Source organism: Colossoma macropomum, unplaced genomic scaffold, assembly GCF_904425465.1.
Source record: "Colossoma macropomum unplaced genomic scaffold, Colossoma_macropomum, whole genome shotgun sequence".
NCBI classification, from domain to species: domain Eukaryota; kingdom Metazoa; phylum Chordata; class Actinopteri; order Characiformes; family Serrasalmidae; genus Colossoma; species Colossoma macropomum.
The window spans coordinates 19,312,453-19,330,988 of NW_023494807.1; the positions used below are offsets into that span (position 1 = coordinate 19,312,453).

At 39.7% G+C, this 18,536-nt stretch overlaps 1 protein-coding gene across 1 annotated transcript in view; it reads left to right on the forward strand.

The window, feature by feature from the left end:
* The window catches only part of stk11 (serine/threonine kinase 11), a 37,888-nt gene extending 20,806 nt beyond the window's left edge, over window positions 1-17,082 (forward strand). The window contains exons 4-11 of the mRNA XM_036556188.1: window positions 1,202-1,291; window positions 1,544-1,676; window positions 2,560-2,696; window positions 4,769-4,896; window positions 7,129-7,186; window positions 10,945-11,141; window positions 11,842-12,092; window positions 16,947-17,082. Coding sequence (XP_036412081.1) covers window positions 1,202-1,291; window positions 1,544-1,676; window positions 2,560-2,696; window positions 4,769-4,896; window positions 7,129-7,186; window positions 10,945-11,141; window positions 11,842-12,044 — 946 coding nt within the window. The 3' untranslated portion in view covers window positions 12,045-12,092; window positions 16,947-17,082. The remainder of the gene's footprint in view (window positions 1-1,201; window positions 1,292-1,543; window positions 1,677-2,559; window positions 2,697-4,768; window positions 4,897-7,128; window positions 7,187-10,944; window positions 11,142-11,841; window positions 12,093-16,946) is intronic.
* The last annotated feature ends 1,454 nt before the right edge of the window (window positions 17,083-18,536 follow it).

Consider the following 18,536-nt stretch of genomic DNA (forward strand, 5'->3'; position numbering starts at 1 on the left):
TTCTAACAAACTGTCTGATTCATTTTTACATGGCCGTTTTCTAGCCTGTCTTTGTCTCTTACAGTTACTTTGCCTTATGTAGACTGTCTCTCTTCTGATTGGCTTTCCTGTATTGTACCTCATTTAAAAAGCAGTCTAGACTGAAACACTCCAACTTCAATATGAATTTGCAGGAGTGTGCGGATATGTAACTGTGGAGGTTTATGTGATATCAGATAAACGAAGACACCAGAATGGTTTTGCAGCTCCGTGTCCATATATGGACTAGGAAGTGAACGGTATAATTTTTAACATTTATCCCTTTTTGTTTGTTACTGTGCGTTTACCTACCTACAACGGTTGTTACCCAGAAATAAGTGAAGTAAATACATTGAGATTACAGAGAATCAGGGCTAGAAAATACATCCTCACATGTTCCTTCCGTGTTACTTACAAAAAATCTGTTACTAAGCACAGATCTGACAAAAGGCTCTAAAATTAGTTCTTAACAACTAGGAAATTAGCACATCATTTTGGACCATTTTATTACCAATTTTTTTATTAGAACTACTAGCCTTTTTTTGGTAACAACCTAAAAATTAGCATGTAGTGGTATAACTTGTTACCACAATATTACCATCTTATTATCCACTTTTTACTGATCTGTAAAAAACCGTGCCACCGTAAATCCTATAGCGGTATAACCAAACCCTGCTTTAGGCCTCTTAGGAAGGTCCACACTGCCCCTCGGTTTATTACCCGGCAAGCCTAGCATTAGGAACTGTTACCCCTGCTTATCAGGAAATGTCTTTATACTTTCAGGAAATTCTCACACCTAAAGTTCTTATTGGCTTATTAGCATTATCACGTTTTACATTCATTTTATTCCAGAAATAGAACTGTCAACAGCACTTCTCCACCCACATTAAACTACCCTTAATGGAGTCATTCAGTATATTACTAACAGGCAGACAATAAGTAAAGCTGTCTCAGTGCATTGAGTGATGTCTGCTTATTAAAGTTCACCTGCATGACACTGTCAGTCCTTTTTATTTGCAATGTCAAGTGTCATAGGCCACAGCTATTCAGTTACACAGGTGTTCTTTGAAATGTCATTAGTTTGACTGCAAGTTTTTTTTTTTTTTAATTGTTGTTTTCTTTTTCTGTTCTAATTTTATTCCACATCACAATGGTTTTGATTTTTCCTTGACCAAGTCGACACGTATATGGTAATGGAGTACTGCGTTTGTGGCATGCAGGAAATGTTGGACAGTGTTCCAGAGAAAAGGTTTCCAGTATTTCAAGCTCACGGGTAGGGCGCCTTTCATTGCTCCAGACCATAGAGCTGAACATTGCTTCAGCCAGAAAATCATATGAGCATTCCAGAAGGTTTTAGTTGAAGTGATTTCAAATTTACTGTTAAGATTTGTCATTGTGCTCCAGTGTGTTTTGTTAATTGCTGCCCTTGATTTTATTCATACCACTTGTAGCAGACTGTAGCATATCACTGTTACCTTGGCTTGTGATTGAAAATGTTCATGCTGACCTTCTTGTTGTGTCTCAGGTACTTTTGCCAGCTCTTGGATGGCCTTGAATATTTGCACAGCCAGGGAATCGTTCACAAAGACATTAAACCAGGGAATTTGCTGCTGACCACAGATGGGGCTTTAAAAATCTCAGATTTGGGCGTAGCAGAGGTGAGATGTTTTAAAAATGGTCTTTACCTACTTCTATTAGCAATGGTTTTGGTTGGTTTTATACATGACAAGCAAATGTTTTACATTTTAAAATAATTTTAAAGAATGAAAACATTTTAAATACATTGCAAAGGCGGGGGTGGTGACAAGAGTAAGTCAGAGCAACTTTATCGCTGACTAGATAGCTGAAGTTAAGGGTGAAGGTGAGTCCTCGTCTGTGTTCGGTGTTGTACCAGTTAGCTGTAGTTTTAGCTTACATTTGAAGAGGTAGCCCCCATTACACATCCAACACATAAACCTACAGATTTCCCTCGGATTGTTTGTTTTGAGTAGTAAAAATGTTTTTAAATTAGTTCCTCAGCCTTCAGCCCTGTGCTAATTTTGGCCAAAATATGTTTATTTTTTATTTATTGATTTTTATTTATTTTTCCACTGCAGTTAACTGGATATCTATGCATTAACTCTTTAATGTACCCAGATACCAGAATTAGTCTGAGTACACATCCCTAGTGAACACTGATCTTAGATCAGCCATCTGAAGTGCATAATGTGCAAGTGTACCCAATATTCAGTGACCTTTCAATCAGGGAACCAAATAATCATTGTTAAGGACAAAGTAGCTTAATGGCTGACATTTGAGCAAAGACATGTGATCCACACAGTGTTAATTTGCTGCTAATTGGTGTTCACACTGCCAAAAGTCCTCCAGAGAAAGGAGGTCTTTATTCTGCCACTAGTATGAGTCATTTCCATCTCCCCACCTAAAGCATTTTGCAGTTGCGTCACAGAAAGTGAGACTTTTCTACTTAAGTCATGCTTTTTTTTTGTGGAAGTTTGTGAGATTTTCATGTGAGCTTTCTCCCTTTTTGGCCCTGTACCCCAGGCTCTTCACCCGTTTGCGGAGGACGACACATGCCGCACGAGTCAGGGCTCGCCGGCGTTCCAGCCACCGGAAATCGCCAACGGCCTGGACACCTTTTCAGGGTTTAAAGTGGACATCTGGTCCGCCGGGGTCACACTGTGAGTAGCACAGGAGCACAGAACAGGGGCTGGTTGGTCAGTCTGTGCAGCTAGCTGTTTCTCAGCCTCTGTATTTTGTGTACTCCAGGGCTGTCACCTGTTGATTTGTGTTAGTACTCAAGTAATCTGCTGATTATTTTGACAGTTATTCTTATAAGCAGAGATGTTTTTAAAGGCTTAAAAGTAAAAATGGGTTTATCTGAAAAATAACAAACCGTAAGCCTTTTATAGATTCCAAAATACCTTATTGCAAAAAAGATAAATTATGAAATGAATTACTTAAAATCTCAGTTTCTTAATATAAATGGGGCTGCAAGTAAGGATTACTTTTATAATTGCTTAATCTATTTATTAGTTTTTCGTTTAATAAACTAATATAAAAATAATGTTTCTCCAGTGGGAAAGCAATTTAAATAATGTTTCAAGAAACCTGTTAATTGCTTTAGTTTACACTTTTTTCCCCCAACTTATCACATTTGTTGACTTCTTGATTAAACACACATTAGAATCATTTAAATCTTTTTTTTTTTCCCTTTTTTGTCACATACATTACTGGTTAAACATTTCTGCTTTAAAAACTATGTTTATGACCGGCATGAACAAGCTGCACACTTCTGATTTTATCACTTTATATTTTATAGATTGAAAGTGTTAACTTATACAACAACATAGCAAAAGCATCCTAAAGCTGATTTTATACAATCCCATGCAAAATTTTTATCCTCACCAGAACACCCCTTTAGAACTTCATTCTTTCATTTTTGAACGGCCCCATCAGAGTGGTACCATCTGTGTTCCAACACATACTGTAACGTTACCTTTACTGGTTATGCTGATGTTATCCACTTTGGTTCGTTATTTAAGCACTTACCCACTATCAGTGGAAGCAGAAAACAGGTTGGAAGTCTTTTTAGTTTCATTTCTGCATCATTGTTGTGCTGATGTGAAGCAGTACCTCCACGCTGTATATTGAGCTTATTCAGCCAGCAGCGGTTTAGCCCCATTCACACCGAAATATAAGGAGTGTTTCAGTCTAGATTCCTTTTTGAATGAGGTACAATATAGGGCAGCCAATCAGAACAGAGATCATGTACATGAGTCAGTCTTAAAGGTGCAGAAACAGAAAATAGCCTGTGTAATTGTAAAGGATAAAGAGGTTGCAAAATGGCCTCATTAAAACATCTATTTTTGGATGTATGATATGAGCCCTTTAAAACACCTATGAACATTATATGCACATCGACAGTAAAAAGTCCATGAGAATTTTTTTTTATTTTTTTTATATCAACTAATCGTTGCAGCCATTGCACACTTACATGTAAGTGTGGCCAGTAGGACAGTTTAAAGCATGCATTGTCAGCAACCAGATGTCCTGCTAATCACTGCTGATCAGTTGACAAGGTAGATTTTAACCAAAATTTGAACCATAATTGAGAATGTATGACCGCTCTGGTGCACTCTGAACACAGCTGGCTTACATGCTTTTGATTGAGAGTCAGTCAAGTGTAACCATACCATCCTTGCAATGTGAACATGCTCACCACAGTTGTGGTTTCTTTTTTTTAAGCCTTAAACCAATCCTACGTCGGTATGTGTGTTCTAGGAAGTTTGATTCATGTGTTCCGAGAACAGATAAAATCAGAGAACAAAGACAGTGACCTGCAGATGACCTGTGACGAATACATCCACCACAGCAGAACCAACATAGCACAACTGTGTACTTGACTAGGCCCTTTCTGTCTTTAGAGCAGCTACTCAGCTAGAGTTTATCTGTAACGTTCTAGCTAAACTGTTCTTTCTAATAAAACATGAACAAGAATGCATGTGTATCATCAATGTCATACCTTTAACTTAACATGATCAAAATTCATTCTCTGTGATCAAATTTAGTTTTTGTCTTCGATTATTCATTTTTTTAGGCTCTTACAAAAAACAATGGTTTAGTTACCTTGAATTGCCTTTAATTTGAAGCTCATAGGAGAACGTAAATAAAAATAAACCAGAAAATGGCACCTGACCATCTTGATACAGTGATCTGTAGCACCAAAATGTCTCTCTCTTCTTCCTCACAGATACAACATAACGACGAGCCTGTACCCGTTTGAGGGGGATAACATCTATAAGCTATTTGAAAACATTGGCAAGGGAGATTACACTATTCCAGAGGAGTGTGGCCCGCTGCTCACAGACCTGTTGAGAGGTATGCAGATTGTTAACAGGGGTGGGCTTTGCGCTAGGCAAAGGTAGGCAGCTGCCTAGAGCCCCAACACGCCAAAGGCCGCATGAAAATACAAATTAGATGTACTGTACGTGTTGGTGTTAAATATCCTATTCCAAATATGTATTCATTTTAAAATAGCTGTTGTTTGCAATTGTGGCAGTTATTTTCAGTAATTTCAATGCAGCCTCATTATGAATCGTGTGATTTTTTAATGTGAAGTCTAATAAAGTTATGTAAGTGTAGCAGAGAAACAAAAATAAGGAATGAAGCAAAAAGTTTGTTGCTAGACTCCCAAAGCTAGCTTATTTTTTCATTCAGAACAGAGTGCTGCACAAGCTCAGCGGATCATACACAATGTCAGTGTATATGTTAGTATAGAGGGCTCCAGTGTTGGGGTAATTACTCCAAAAATCTAGACTAAATATTAAACGCATCTCTCCAAATGTAATAGGGAAAAAGTAATCACATTGCTCTTCTATGTTACGGTGTACCAAGTTATCTTTCAAAGTCAGAAGTCTGGACTTGACTCTCAGTACATAAGATTGTAAACTGAATGTGGATGTAATTCATTGCGTATATTGCTCTGTAATTAAATATGTAGATACATAATTACATTGCTGTAGTGTAGCACAATAAAGATTAAAAACATCCGACTTCTTAGGGCTAAGCTTGCCTTGTGCTTGCACTTCAATAGAGAGTCCAGTTCTATCGGATAAGGGCTGGACTAGTGCATGAATGGATGAAAGCTGCATTTCATTGGTTTGTGCAGAAGATGGTGCTGTGCCATCACATCCTAGTCTGAGTATTTTCTCCCTCTGTGATTTTCAAAGAGCCTCTAAGCATGCATTAGTGGGTCTTGTGCTCATTGAGATTTAACCCTGAGGAGCTGAAATCTAAAGCAGAGAAATGGAATCTATGCAATCTGAATTTTGAGATCTAAACTGAAAGCTTTTTGGAATACATTTAACTTTTTTGGCATTTGGTGGACATTCTTCAGAGTGACTTATAGTTATAATCATGTTTAGGATTTAGGAGTCTTGCCCAAGGACTCCGCTTAGTTTAGCGTGTTGTGTTTGCCCAGACAGGAAATTGAACCCCAGTCTGTCAGATGGAGAGCAGTGGCGTTTCTCTCTACACTGTACGAACTGCAGTTCAGTACCAGCTTAAGGAAATACTTCAACTAAAAATGCTAACATTGCTAATAAGGATTTAAAGCTCTGCTCGCTCTCGTTCATCACCCTGTATTTAAAATGATCAGTTTCATTGCTTCTTCTCTTTTCTCCTTAATTCCCAATAGTGTCATTCATACATTCCTGTCTTTTATTTCCTTCATGTCCTTACTTCTCTTTTTCTTTCTTTCTTTCTTTCTTTCTTTCTTTCTTTCTTTCTCAGTGCATCATTCACCATATTCTCTCGCTCTTGCTCTTTTTTCTTTGATTTATAATTTTTTCCCCTCTTGTTCCTTTTTCTGGTTGCCCCTCTCTTCCTATCTTTCTTTTTTCTTCCATTGTCTCTCCTTTTCTTTCTTTTCTTTACTTTTTGATGCATCATCCACCATATTTTTTCTTTATTTCTATCTATCTTTCTCTCTTCATTTTTTTCTGTCATTCTCACTTTCATTATCTTTTTCTTTCTATCTCTCTCTCTCTCTCTCTCTCTCTCTCTCTCTCTCTCTCACTCTCACTCTCACTCACTCACACACACACACACACACACACACACACACACACACACACACACATCCTACAATAATGCAAGCTTGAGTGTAATATAATAAGTAATGTGTACATGTGGTTACATGTTTGACCTTTAATAATTTGGACAAGCTCTGTCCAATTGTCTTTTTTTTTCCACTCTACTGAGTGTGTCATCATTTATTACTGTTTCAGTACCCCTCTTTCTCTCTTTTCTTTCTCTCTCTCTCTCTCTCTCTCTCTCTCTCTCTCTCTCTCTCTCTCTCTCTCTCTCTCTCTCTCTCACACACACCCACTCTCACTGCACTTGTAGTTAGCTCAGTCATTGACGTTTGAAGCTGGTCAGTGGTGCCCATTTTCTGATCATTCATCTGTCTGTGCACCTGCAGCTCTGACTATTGAGAAAAGCATGTGTTTTGCCAGTACAGCTATTAAAGAATTCTTCTTCTTCTTCTTCTTTTTCTTTATTATTATTATTATTATTATTATTATTCAGAATTCTGTTTTTTTTTTCCAGGAATGCTTGAATATGATCCTGTGAAGAGATTCTCAATACAGCAAATTAGGCAACACAAGTAAGTTGACAAATTGCAAAGCAAAACAAATGTCTGCTGCTCTTAGTTTCTCCCTCATTTCAAAGCATGAAAGTAAAGAGCTAATTGTATCACTCACTTGACATCTTAACGCTGACTACTATGAGCACTTAAACTCTCTCTAAGTGATCTCCTTTAAGTAGAAGGGTGTGTAGTGGCACATAATGGTAGGACGGAAAATACAGTAACAGATTTGATTATGTGTGAGTGGAGCAGACGTGTTGTGACGCCATTCGTATTGTATGCAGGAATGAGAGGTGGAAAATAGACTGACGGAGAAAGAATGGGTTAGGAAACGGTGTGGCAGGGATAGAAGAGAGGAGTGGGAGCATATAATATGGAAAAGAGAAGAAGGAGAAAACGGGTCAAGATTTAACTGAGGTGGGGAGGCACAGAAAAGGAAAGAGGGAAAATGTAGGTGAGGGATTGAACAAAGTAATGAAGTAGGTAGGAGGAGAAGAGAGATTAAACAGAGTGGGAGAAAAGAGAAAAAAGGGAGAGAGTGGGAGAAAAGGGAGAATGGTGAGAGGAGCTCAAAATAAGCATCTCGGTTCAGAGAGCAGGCGAGAGTGAGACGGAGAGAGAGAACTCGACACATTCCCCTAAATGAGGTCTGATGTGGCAGAAGAGCTGCACTTTCTGTGGTTAATAATAACGTGCCGCATTCGGCCTCTGCAGAGCTTTACAGGCAATAGTTCAGCGAAAAATGTGCTCCAAATAGAGTCGATCAGCTAAGATACACATTTTGTGTCTGAAGGTTGCTTCTTTAGTTTTGTACTGGAGCTATGAGGCTAATGTAACCAACAAATACACAGATTAGAATTGTACCCCAAAATTAGCACTGTTCAAAATCATGCCTGAATCATCAGACATTTGCCTCAACCATGTTGTTATTAAATAATTTAAAATTACAGGATTTCTGCTTATGTGGTTTCTGAAACAGATATCTATAACATTGGACAAAACTACGATCTAATACCGCGTTCGACCAAAGCTCCTGACTCGACCTACAACTACTAACAATCACAGAAAACACGTGCTCAACTGGGAATAATTACTCGGAAAGTTGTGATGGTGTTGTCAACTCCGAGCTCAGCGTATGACAGCAAATTAGCACAGTGGCTTACACTGTCAATAATAATAATAATAATAATAATAAAGCACCACTTCTCGACTTTTACCCAGCATTTACTTTAGAATTGTAAACATAAATACAGTAATTGTTTAAATCAATACCATTGACCATAAAGTTTTCTCTTTTGAGAGGGTAAATACATCATGAATGTTAGTGTTTGAATGCTAGCTTGTTGTAAACAATACTCGCTTTTACGGAAGTGTTTCCCACTCTATAGCTGGAACACGTGGAGGTCGAAAATGACCCAGTTCGAAGCTCGGACTTCCCACCTCCAAGCCAAGTTGAATGCAGCATCATCTTAGCTGTCAAGATACGCTCGTGGGGCCAGATGTGATCTAGTAACAAGAATATTTGGGGACAACAATGAGAAATGGTGGACTAAATGTTGATGGGAACAAAATGATTGATTGAAATTTCTAAACCAATCCAAAGCCTCACGAAGGCGGCGCTCAATGTAGGGGGCGATGGTGCACTCGTCATCACTGGCTAAAAACAAGCTTGTTGTCCACCAGACAAAATCCTTATAGGAGCATCTGACCACTTGGCAGCCATCTTGGCAACACCCTTGAGCGGTTAATTCCACTTAGATACACTCTGCGTGAGGGAAAAAAAACTATAAACCTGAAAATGAAAATCACATTTGCCTTTCAGAAACATACTAGAAATGTGGTCAAATCTGCCAGAAATCAAATAAATAATTTGTAGCATTTGTCTCAAAAAATCCGCACATCCCCTCAGTGATGGAGAGCTTTTCCCACTTGCAGCTTTACCATCAAGCTGATTGGCTCTTTTTATTAAATGGCAAGATTTGAGCATTATATACATTCCCATTGATTTTTTTTTTTCTGCCAGGAGTCTCCTCCTCCTTTGTAATGTTTCTGTGTGAGACCATGGTTATAGTGTTAGCTTGGCTGAAAAATCCTGCTAAAAAAAACTCCAGTTAAGTCCATGTCATGTGCACCAGACAAAGGGTTAGACACCCCTGGGTTATTTTTTTTATTTATTTTTTTTGTGAAAATAAGTTTATACATTTTAATATACAAGTTTTAATACTCAAGTAAAAATGCATATTAAAGTCAAGTTTTCAACAGTTAATGAATTGTGTTTCAGAAACCACAGGAAATACACACAAAAATTCAGTAGCACTCAATTTCAATCTGGTTGTTTATTTTTTCCATTTGGGTTTTCTGCAAAACAGATAGATTGTGCCGACCATCTGAGTCTGACTCTGGCGCACCCACTTTTAACGCTCCAGTCAAATCCTGAAGAATAAAATCATGTTCCACCCACATTTACTTTTTGTCTGAATATCCTCTTTTACTCGGATGTACATCACGTTACTGAATAAAAAATGCGTTCCGATTTCTGATTCACATTGTCTTTGAGAGCAGTGGTCACCCACCCTAGTCCTGGAGATCTACTTTCCTGCACAGTTTAGTCCAAACCTGTGTCCAAGAGCCACTCAACCGTCACCTAACGCTACTGCATCTGATCCAGCCAATCAGACAACTGAAGAAATTAATTAACTGGTGTGGTGGGGCAGATTATGATTGGAACTAGACTTATGTTGACTTACTTTTTGTGCTACTTTACATGTGTGCTGCGTATCCGGAGACCACATTACATGTGGTAATAGTAAACATTAAGTCTTGGTAGTGAAAAAGAGTTCCATTATCTGACATTATCATTTCAATAGCTAGCTCATTTCGCTTGTGTTAATGATTGTACTCTGAATTTTGAAAGGGCACAGACTAGAGGAGTTTGGGGGCAGGTTCTAGAGGTGTCGCACATTGTTTGCGGCGGATTTTGCCACAGCCCAGCACCAACAGTTTAACAAGTTGTCCGCAGACATCTATTCTCAGTATGAGGTCACGTTTGGATGGCTAATACAGCTGTTTTCAGGAAGTGATTTTCCAGTAATTTTAGTGCTAAGTAGCAAACTTCGGACACCAAACGTCTTGATTGATCAGGGTAAGGGGAAAAGTTGTGTAAAGAGAGGGAAGGAGTTGAGGAACAGGTAGGATGGACAAAAAAGAAGATTAGAGACTAAAGAGAGGAAAAGAAACAGTAGTTGGGGGAAATTGGGAGGCTAGAAAGTCCTGCTTTTTCACCCCAGAAACAACTGGGACATAAATGAGTAATTTACTACTCGCTGATCTGTAAATAGGGGAGGATGTCCAAAACACTATCATTAAAAACACAGGAAAGTAATTACAACCCTCTTCAGTCCTTTACCATCCTTTTGTAATTTACCACTGTTATAATGTTTTGGACTAATGGATTATACTTTTTGTCAAAAATAAAAGACTAAATTGTCTTTTTTGTACCTATTTTATTTAACCAAAAGTACCCCTTAGAGGTTCTCAACCCAGCAACCAACCAGTACACAAAGCTTTTGTGTTCCAAGTTTCAGCATGTCTGTGACAGGTCAACAAGGTCTAGAGACTGATGATTGCCTTCATCAGGCATGTGGGAAGCTGGAACAGAACAGAATATTTGAACTGGTCTTGAGATCCTCAAAGGTCTTTTGCCTTGTTTCTGCTTGAATAGAACTCATCGAAGACCTTTGATTGACCCCTGCTCTTGTATTTGTGCGCATGTGTAGTTGGGTAAGGAAGAAACACCCGCCCACGGAGCCACCTGTGCCCATCCCGCCCAGCGCAGAGACCCGCGACGTCTGGAGGAGCATGACCGTGGTGCCCTACCTGGAGGATCTCCATGGTTACGGTGAGGAAGAGGAGGAGGACGAGCTGTTTGATGGGGAGGATGACATTATCTATACTCAGGACTTCACAGTGCCAGGTAATCACACTAACATTAACCTATTTAAGAAATTTGCCTATTTGAAAATCTGTGTTACCCAATGTTTCGTGCTTTGTGTATATGTAGTTTGCAGAATTTTTTAAAGTGTAAAACTGTATTAATTATAATTGGTTATAACAATATAGTAAAGTATGCACTTATTTTGAGGCCAACATAAAATTTTAAAACAGGAGGAAAAAGCTTTTTTTGTTTTGTTTTGTCTGTGCTTGTCATATTGAAATTTTATGATTTAGTGGCCCATGGATCACCATGTACATAAATTATTAGTATTATTGTTATTTTCTATTTTTATTCATACTATTGGTTTTATAGATGATATTGATGATAATTTTGGTTAGTTGACCACAAATGAAGCACTTTTTCACTTATAAATTTCTGCATAACAACACACATTCCTGTCGCATATGATATTGATTAGTACAGAAACGCCAAAGATTGATGAATAACAAAACTGTTGGTGACTATATCCCCTAATTTTTGTTTTAAATAAATGAATAAATGCCCTCCTGGTTTATTTTGTGCTAGGAATTTTAGCTGCTAACGGTAGGGCTACAGCATAAAGCACTCAGAAGTACCGGGTCAGTAGAAACAAGCAGTACCTGAATGAGGAGGAGCACAAGATTCATGAAGGTCTTTGAATTGTTCAGTAAACAAATTCCCTTTGCATGACCCTCTATAGGGCAGGTTGGACAGGAGGAGGAGGAAGAGTGCGCTCCGGAGCGTAGCCGTGCTGTGGCAAAGCCGGTTTGTGTGAACGGGACAGAGACAGGAGCGCTGAAGCCCAAATCGGAGCGGCGCTCTAGCTCATCCTCCAACCCCTCCCGGAAGGGAGTGTCCACCGCCAGCAAGATCCGCAAACTCTCCACCTGCAAACAGCAATGACCCTGCCCCTTCTTCTCCACCTCCACACCTGCCTCTTGCTCTGTACAGGTAAGCCCAAAGAGGGAGGAGCTTGTTGAGCCTCGTTTACATGCATGTTTCCCCAGTGTTTGAATGATTTTTTTTTAGCGTGTTGCTTTTTTTTTAAAGCAACAGGAAAGAACGAAAAAACATGACCTTATACTTTGCAGGCTAAACGAACGTGCTTATATGAAATACACAGACAAGTACTTGGCTGACTCATACACTATTGTTCAAGTGTTGGGGACCCACCTTCTTTTATTTTTTTTCTACTCGAAATGACCATTTAAGTACAAGTTTTTCATTTTTAGCACCAAAGGAAAAAAACAGAAACTATTTAACCTATTTATTATTTTTTATTTTTCCTCCCCCCAATTTAGACTCATCTGTCCAAAAACTTATGGAAACTCCTGTTTCTTTTTCCGTTTATTTGCCTTTGACCTTTCCACTTCTGTATGCAAGTTAATTGCCTCAGAACTATCTCCTGAAAACCAATAACATACTTAATGTCCATTTTGACTGGAAATAAAATAAATAAGGTCTCTTCTGCACAGTACTGTATTTTCATGTGTAAATTACATCATACAATCATAATAAAGTTAGCAAAAAAACAAAGGTCATTTCCAGTCCTGGTCGATTCTGATCACATACCCTTGAAGAAATGTGATTATCTGAGGAGCTTATCTAATATGTAGAGAAATTACACTTAACACATTTTTAATGCTAGAGCTCTAGCCAAAGCCCTGATACATGAACATCATTGTACCAAAGTATAAGCTGGCTTCTTTTGTCTGTATTTTGAATGGCTCTCACAGCTGGGACCCTGGCTGCCTGGTCTGTTTCGCTCCACTGGTTAGAGTTTTCTTCACAACACTATCTGGAACTGCTTTCTTCCCTGAGTTCGACACAACACAAAAAGATTCTGATTGGTTCCAGAAACAGATGCAGGCCAAGCTCTAGAGAATGATTAGAAACATGCTTACACAGTAAAGTGTGAGTTTCTCAGGAGCAACGGGACACAAAGACTGTTGTAAGGTAGATGAGGATCAGTTTGAATGTTGTCTTTAAATAATTAAGACGATAGAGACTGTCCGGCCTGTAGTGAGTCAGTGTGAATGACTTTGAGAGCAGTTTGAGGGTGAATGTATGTAGTGATGGATGGATGGTGACTCGTCAGCGCTGGTGTTGTGGAGGTGGTGGTGAGTGTCCTGCTGTAACACTTCCTGCCTGCTGAGCTGATCACACTCATACACTCATTGTGTGTCTCATAAAACCAGCCTTCTGCACTTAGGATGCAAATATAAAGACTTCTGCTGCTGTGTGTGAAAAAACAGAGTAAAATGTTAAAAGGGCAAAAGCAGTGAGATTCATCTAAACGTTAGCTCTATGTTACGAGATTGCAAGCTTGATCCCCGGAGCTGCCACAGCCATCTGTATCTGGGAGTCTAAGTGAGCATAATTGGCCTCACGCTCTCTAGGTGGATGGGCTGTAGAGCTTTAAAGAGAAATTCCACAATTTTTAAAAAAAGAATTCTGCAAAATTAAATGCTTAAGATATAAACAGTCATTCAAAGTGGTTTGATGTGGAAACACTCCATTCTAGAGACCATTGCTGGGTCAGAATTGTTCACAGTGGTGCTGATGGCAACCAGACATCTGAAGTGTTTAAAGCCTTTTAAAGGTTTGTCACAGAGAATTCTTACACAAAATACGCTACCTGATTCCTGAGACGTTGTCCTTGGTCCGGACTTCCAGGTGTGAAAACACCCTAAATTTTTGATGTAGGTATCACAATTCCTGGTTCCTGCCACGTCTGCTACAACTCCTGTTCACCTCTGCTAAGAAATGAAAAAAAGTCACTAAACTCTACAATGCACCTTTTCATACCATACCACCCTGAGTGACTTTGATCAACCGTTGAGGTTTGTTTACATCCCAACCTGAAATTTCGTTTTGATCGTGAATACAGTTAGAGAACTTCCCATCCCATCCATCCCGATCCAAACCAAATTTTGAGTCTGAAACTGAGCTGTGCCTGGGGAAACCCTCTGCTGGAACCCCATCATCAGGTTTTGAGTCTGAAATTGACCGGAGTTCAACAAAATTCTGCCTAAAACTGACCCAAACCAGCCCATCATCACCCAAAATGCCAAATAAAACCTTACAGGATAGCACTAGTTGACTACTGCACAAGAACAATAGCATGAAATAAAAAATAATGTACATTTTATGATATAATAAAACAATCAGAATTGAGTTTAAATTCTGCTTTAATGGATTTATTCATTTATTTTAGTGTAGAAAAAACTTGCCATACTGCACTGCTTTATTTCCCTCATATCTATTTTCTCATGTGCAGAGTCCTTATGGATCTCTGTGCTAAATTTAGTGAGTGAGTGCAGTGTGCCAGATTGTAAACTGTTTTAAGGTAATAAAAGTAGAAAGGAAGAATACATTAAGGGAAGAACACTAAAGCAGGGGAAATGCAGGGAAAAATCTGGGAGGCGTGCTGTGAGAACTTGAACGTGACATTTTAACCCGACCCGAGCCTGACATGTATTCGGAAAAAGACTGTCTTGAGCAGTCTGGTCCCATCGGCTTCGGACAAATATTTCCAGCTCTAGTAGGATGGCTCGCTCTCTCCCCCTGTTACTCAGTGTAATGCTAGCCAATGCAGGTGTCTGTTAGATGTAGCAGAATTAGCAGTTAATGTTCTCCTCTAAGCGTGTTGAGATGTCCAATGACATTGAGTTAGAGACAGTTTGAAAAGATGCTGTGGAGCTTTACGTGTCTCTAAAAGATGATGCCAGTAAATGATAAGAAAGCCAAAAGAGTGAGAACTAGAATGTTTGTAAAAGACAGTTCTGCTAAATAATGAAAAAGGCAGGAGGCTGAGCTAAAGTGTGTGTGTGTGTGTGTCTGTCACACTAAATGAAAAGCAGGACACTACAGTGAGAACTCTAGCTTCTCACACTGATGAGCTTCAGCAGCAGCAGCAGAGTCGTGATGACTCACTCCCTCTCTCCATGTGACCCCCTCCCTCCTCTACTTTCTCTTTTTCCCCTCTTTCTCTCGCTCTGTCGGTCTGCCCCTCTCTTTGTCCTCTTTCTCTCTCTTTTCCCCTCTCTTTCTCCTCCACTCTGTCTGTTCTCTTTTCCTCTTTTTCTTCCCCCTCTCCTTTCTATTCTTTTTCCTTTTATCCCTTTTTCTCGCTTTCTCTTTTCTCACTTCCTCTCTCTCTCATTTTCTCTCACTGTTTTTCTCTTTCTCTATTTATGTCACTCTTTCTCTCTCTCACTAACTCACACTCTCTCTCTCTCTCTCTGTCTCTCTGTCTCTCTCTCTCTCTCTCACACACACTCTCTCCTTTCTCACACTCCCCTTCTCCACCCCTCCACCCCCCACCCCGTCGTCTCCCCCAGGGTTTCTCCCGTAGGCGGGGGTGTTGGGGAGACTGCGTGGGCTGTATGTGTGTGTTTGGAGTGGGGGGGCTCTATTCTGATTCCTCTCACACACACTGCGGAGAGGCAGAGTATTAACGTGTTACGTGGTAGCTGATGATGACTCAGACCCTTCACATAGTGATAAAAGGTGGTGGTGGGAGTGAGAGAGAGGAAAAAAGAGGGAAAAGGCAGGGTTTTATCACTGAGTCCTGCATCGCAAATGGTCCAGCTAAATATAGGATCTAAAAAAACGCTTTCATATTTTTGCACCATACTGGATTGGGCCGGTTTTGTTTCATCTGAGCACTTTTCCAGGCAGCATACAAAAGACGGGCGACTTGAAAAAAGACAAACAAGCAAAGGTTGAGCGCTGCTTTTAACACCATGAATTCAAAGCACAAACTCACAGATAATGACACCTATTTGTTAGGAGATGCATATTTAAATGTGCACAGTTACCACAAGTATGATGTCACATTGCACCTTTTAGTTTGTTTTTTTTTGTTTGTTTTGTTTTTGTTTTTTTTTTTAAGCATGCTGGCAATTGCAACAGACAGTTTCGACATGTTCCCTTGTTTCCTTGTTCTGTATAGTTCTGGATGTTATGCATCTCTTCTAGCGTCCCTGCTAAGCTGCAGTGGAGTAACTTCTGCCAGTGCAGGCAGGGCAGTTGCCCTGGGGAATGGGGTTCTATAGCATCTTTTAGCATCAAATTTGCTTTTTTGGACCCTTTATGTTACACAGTTTTATACCTATGGCCATCACTAAATGGAGCACTGCAGCATTTTTCAACCTAATCTTGATCTGCTGCACCTGTAGCACATAATTAATTACCATGGACAGTAAATCCTCTGCATTTCAACTTCTAAAATAATAATTTAGAAGTCAGAGGTGTTGCATCGGATTTTATGGCAGGTTTTTGGACCATGTCATATGTCCTTGTGTTATCACGCACAGGCTCATAAAGGTCCAGCTTTATGTTTACGTCTCAAATCCAAAGTCAACGTTATACTTATGAAGATATGACGAGTAGGTAACATCCCCTGAAGACACAACCTTCACCAGTTCTCTTTGAATAATCATCAGATTCATCCACTCAGGGAAGGGGTCTGAAGCACAACCACCGTTACAAAGTCTTCTTCCGCACACTGCATGCAGTTGCACATTTCCACCAAAGAGTTCTCCAAATCCCCAAAACATAGTGCAGTTTTAAGGGAAACTGACCATTTGAGTGTTTCTTTACAAAGAGAGCATAATTAGGCCTGTTTAGTTGGATATGGTGCAGTGCAGTATGTGAAATGTAATAGAGATTAGGTTCAAAAACCTGTGGGTAATCCATTTAACTATAAGCCTTTCTGTATTATTATGCTTGGATAGATGCTTTATCATAGAGCCTTTCCTCTTTGTTCATCATTAATGAAAGCTCTCTGCTCTGTTGCAGGTTTGTTATTTTTCCCGTCCTCTGTTTTGGATTCCCAGCCATGAATGCGAACCACAGTTCCTGACGCACACTTTGCCATGGACTATGAACCCTAACGGAAACGATGCCAGGAAGCGTGGATTTTGGGTTTGGTTTTGTGCTGTCTTTCTCTGGAAAGGACTGACTGAGTTGGGAATGCTGTAAGGAGGAAACTCCTGTGTTTTACCTCCCCAGGATCTCTTGTTCTCTCTCGAACTCTCTCACTCATCGTTCTCCTCTCTCTGCCTCTACAGTCACTCGTTCTCCATCTTTTTGCCACAGAGCACCACCCAAAAACATGTGGCCTGGTTTTGTGTCCCACCCCTCGTCGTGCCGGGCAGTTGGTGCCCATCAGATCTGACCTGACCTGTTTAGTTCATTAGATGATCTTTTAATTTTACAGTAATTAATTGCAGTTTAAGATGCACACTGAATTATTTATTAGAATGACAAATAATGATAAAAGATATCAGTTGTTGTTATTATAGAAGCTATGGTGAGAATGCTAATGAAAATTATACCCATATGAAAAAAACTGCATGCTGTGAAGAGCTTTGAGGAAAAGAGGTCTGATCTGATCTGTGCAAGACCAATGTACTGACACCTGCTTAGTGCAGGATGTTGGGTTATTTTTCCCATTAGGTTTCTGTTTTGTTTCTTTTTTTTCCAATAAATATTTTTTAATTATTATTTATATAAAACACATCCCAACTGAACCAAAAATAGTGGTGCTGTCTGTCTCCTGTTTTTGATGCTGTTATGGCTATAGGCAAGACTTTTTGTAGCAGTGCTGAGTTGTTTTATAGTTCTGGGTGTTCTAGCGATCAGGCTGCGCTGCAGTGACGCAACTACCACCAGTTGAGGCAAGGCAGTTGCACTGGGGCTCATAGCGTCTTTAGTGTCTGACAGCTTTATTGGACCCCTTATATTGCAGTTTATCCAAATTTACACCCATGACTCATGGGCAGCTAATAGATAACTTAATGTGTGTCAGCCATTATCCTACATTAGAGCACTTGGTTGGCACCTAACAATACTGAGTAAACAAGCAGATTACATTCTTTTTTTAATTTCTTTTTTTAATTTACAATTTTCATATGAGAGGGCATTAAGATCTTACGCCCTACGATCCTGGTTACGCCACTGCTGTGCTGACTCACCTTCACTTTAATCCGCGGTGACGACTGAGGAGCTACTGCTTCCACGACTCAGGCTCTGCTGCAGTGAACACACACTTATGCTTCCGACCCATCCGCAATCAGAAGGGCAGAGGGCCCATAGGAGCCTCCACAGCGCAGTATGAGTGCTAATGCTGCTCTCTCAAGCCCACACATTACTGTATAAAAGCAGGCTGCATGCCTAAATAATCACACGCTTGCTTTAAACAGTGCTGAGTTCAGTAATCTCAAACAGACTTGTTTATGTGGTTTCTGACACTGACATACTGTTATGTGTAAAAATGGACAGAAGTATTTGACAGCTTATTTAAAAAAGTAGTAGCAGCCATCTTTGAGTGTTTTTCCACTGCACGATCAAAACTAGAACAAACCCAAACAGGAACCAAAAGAGCAG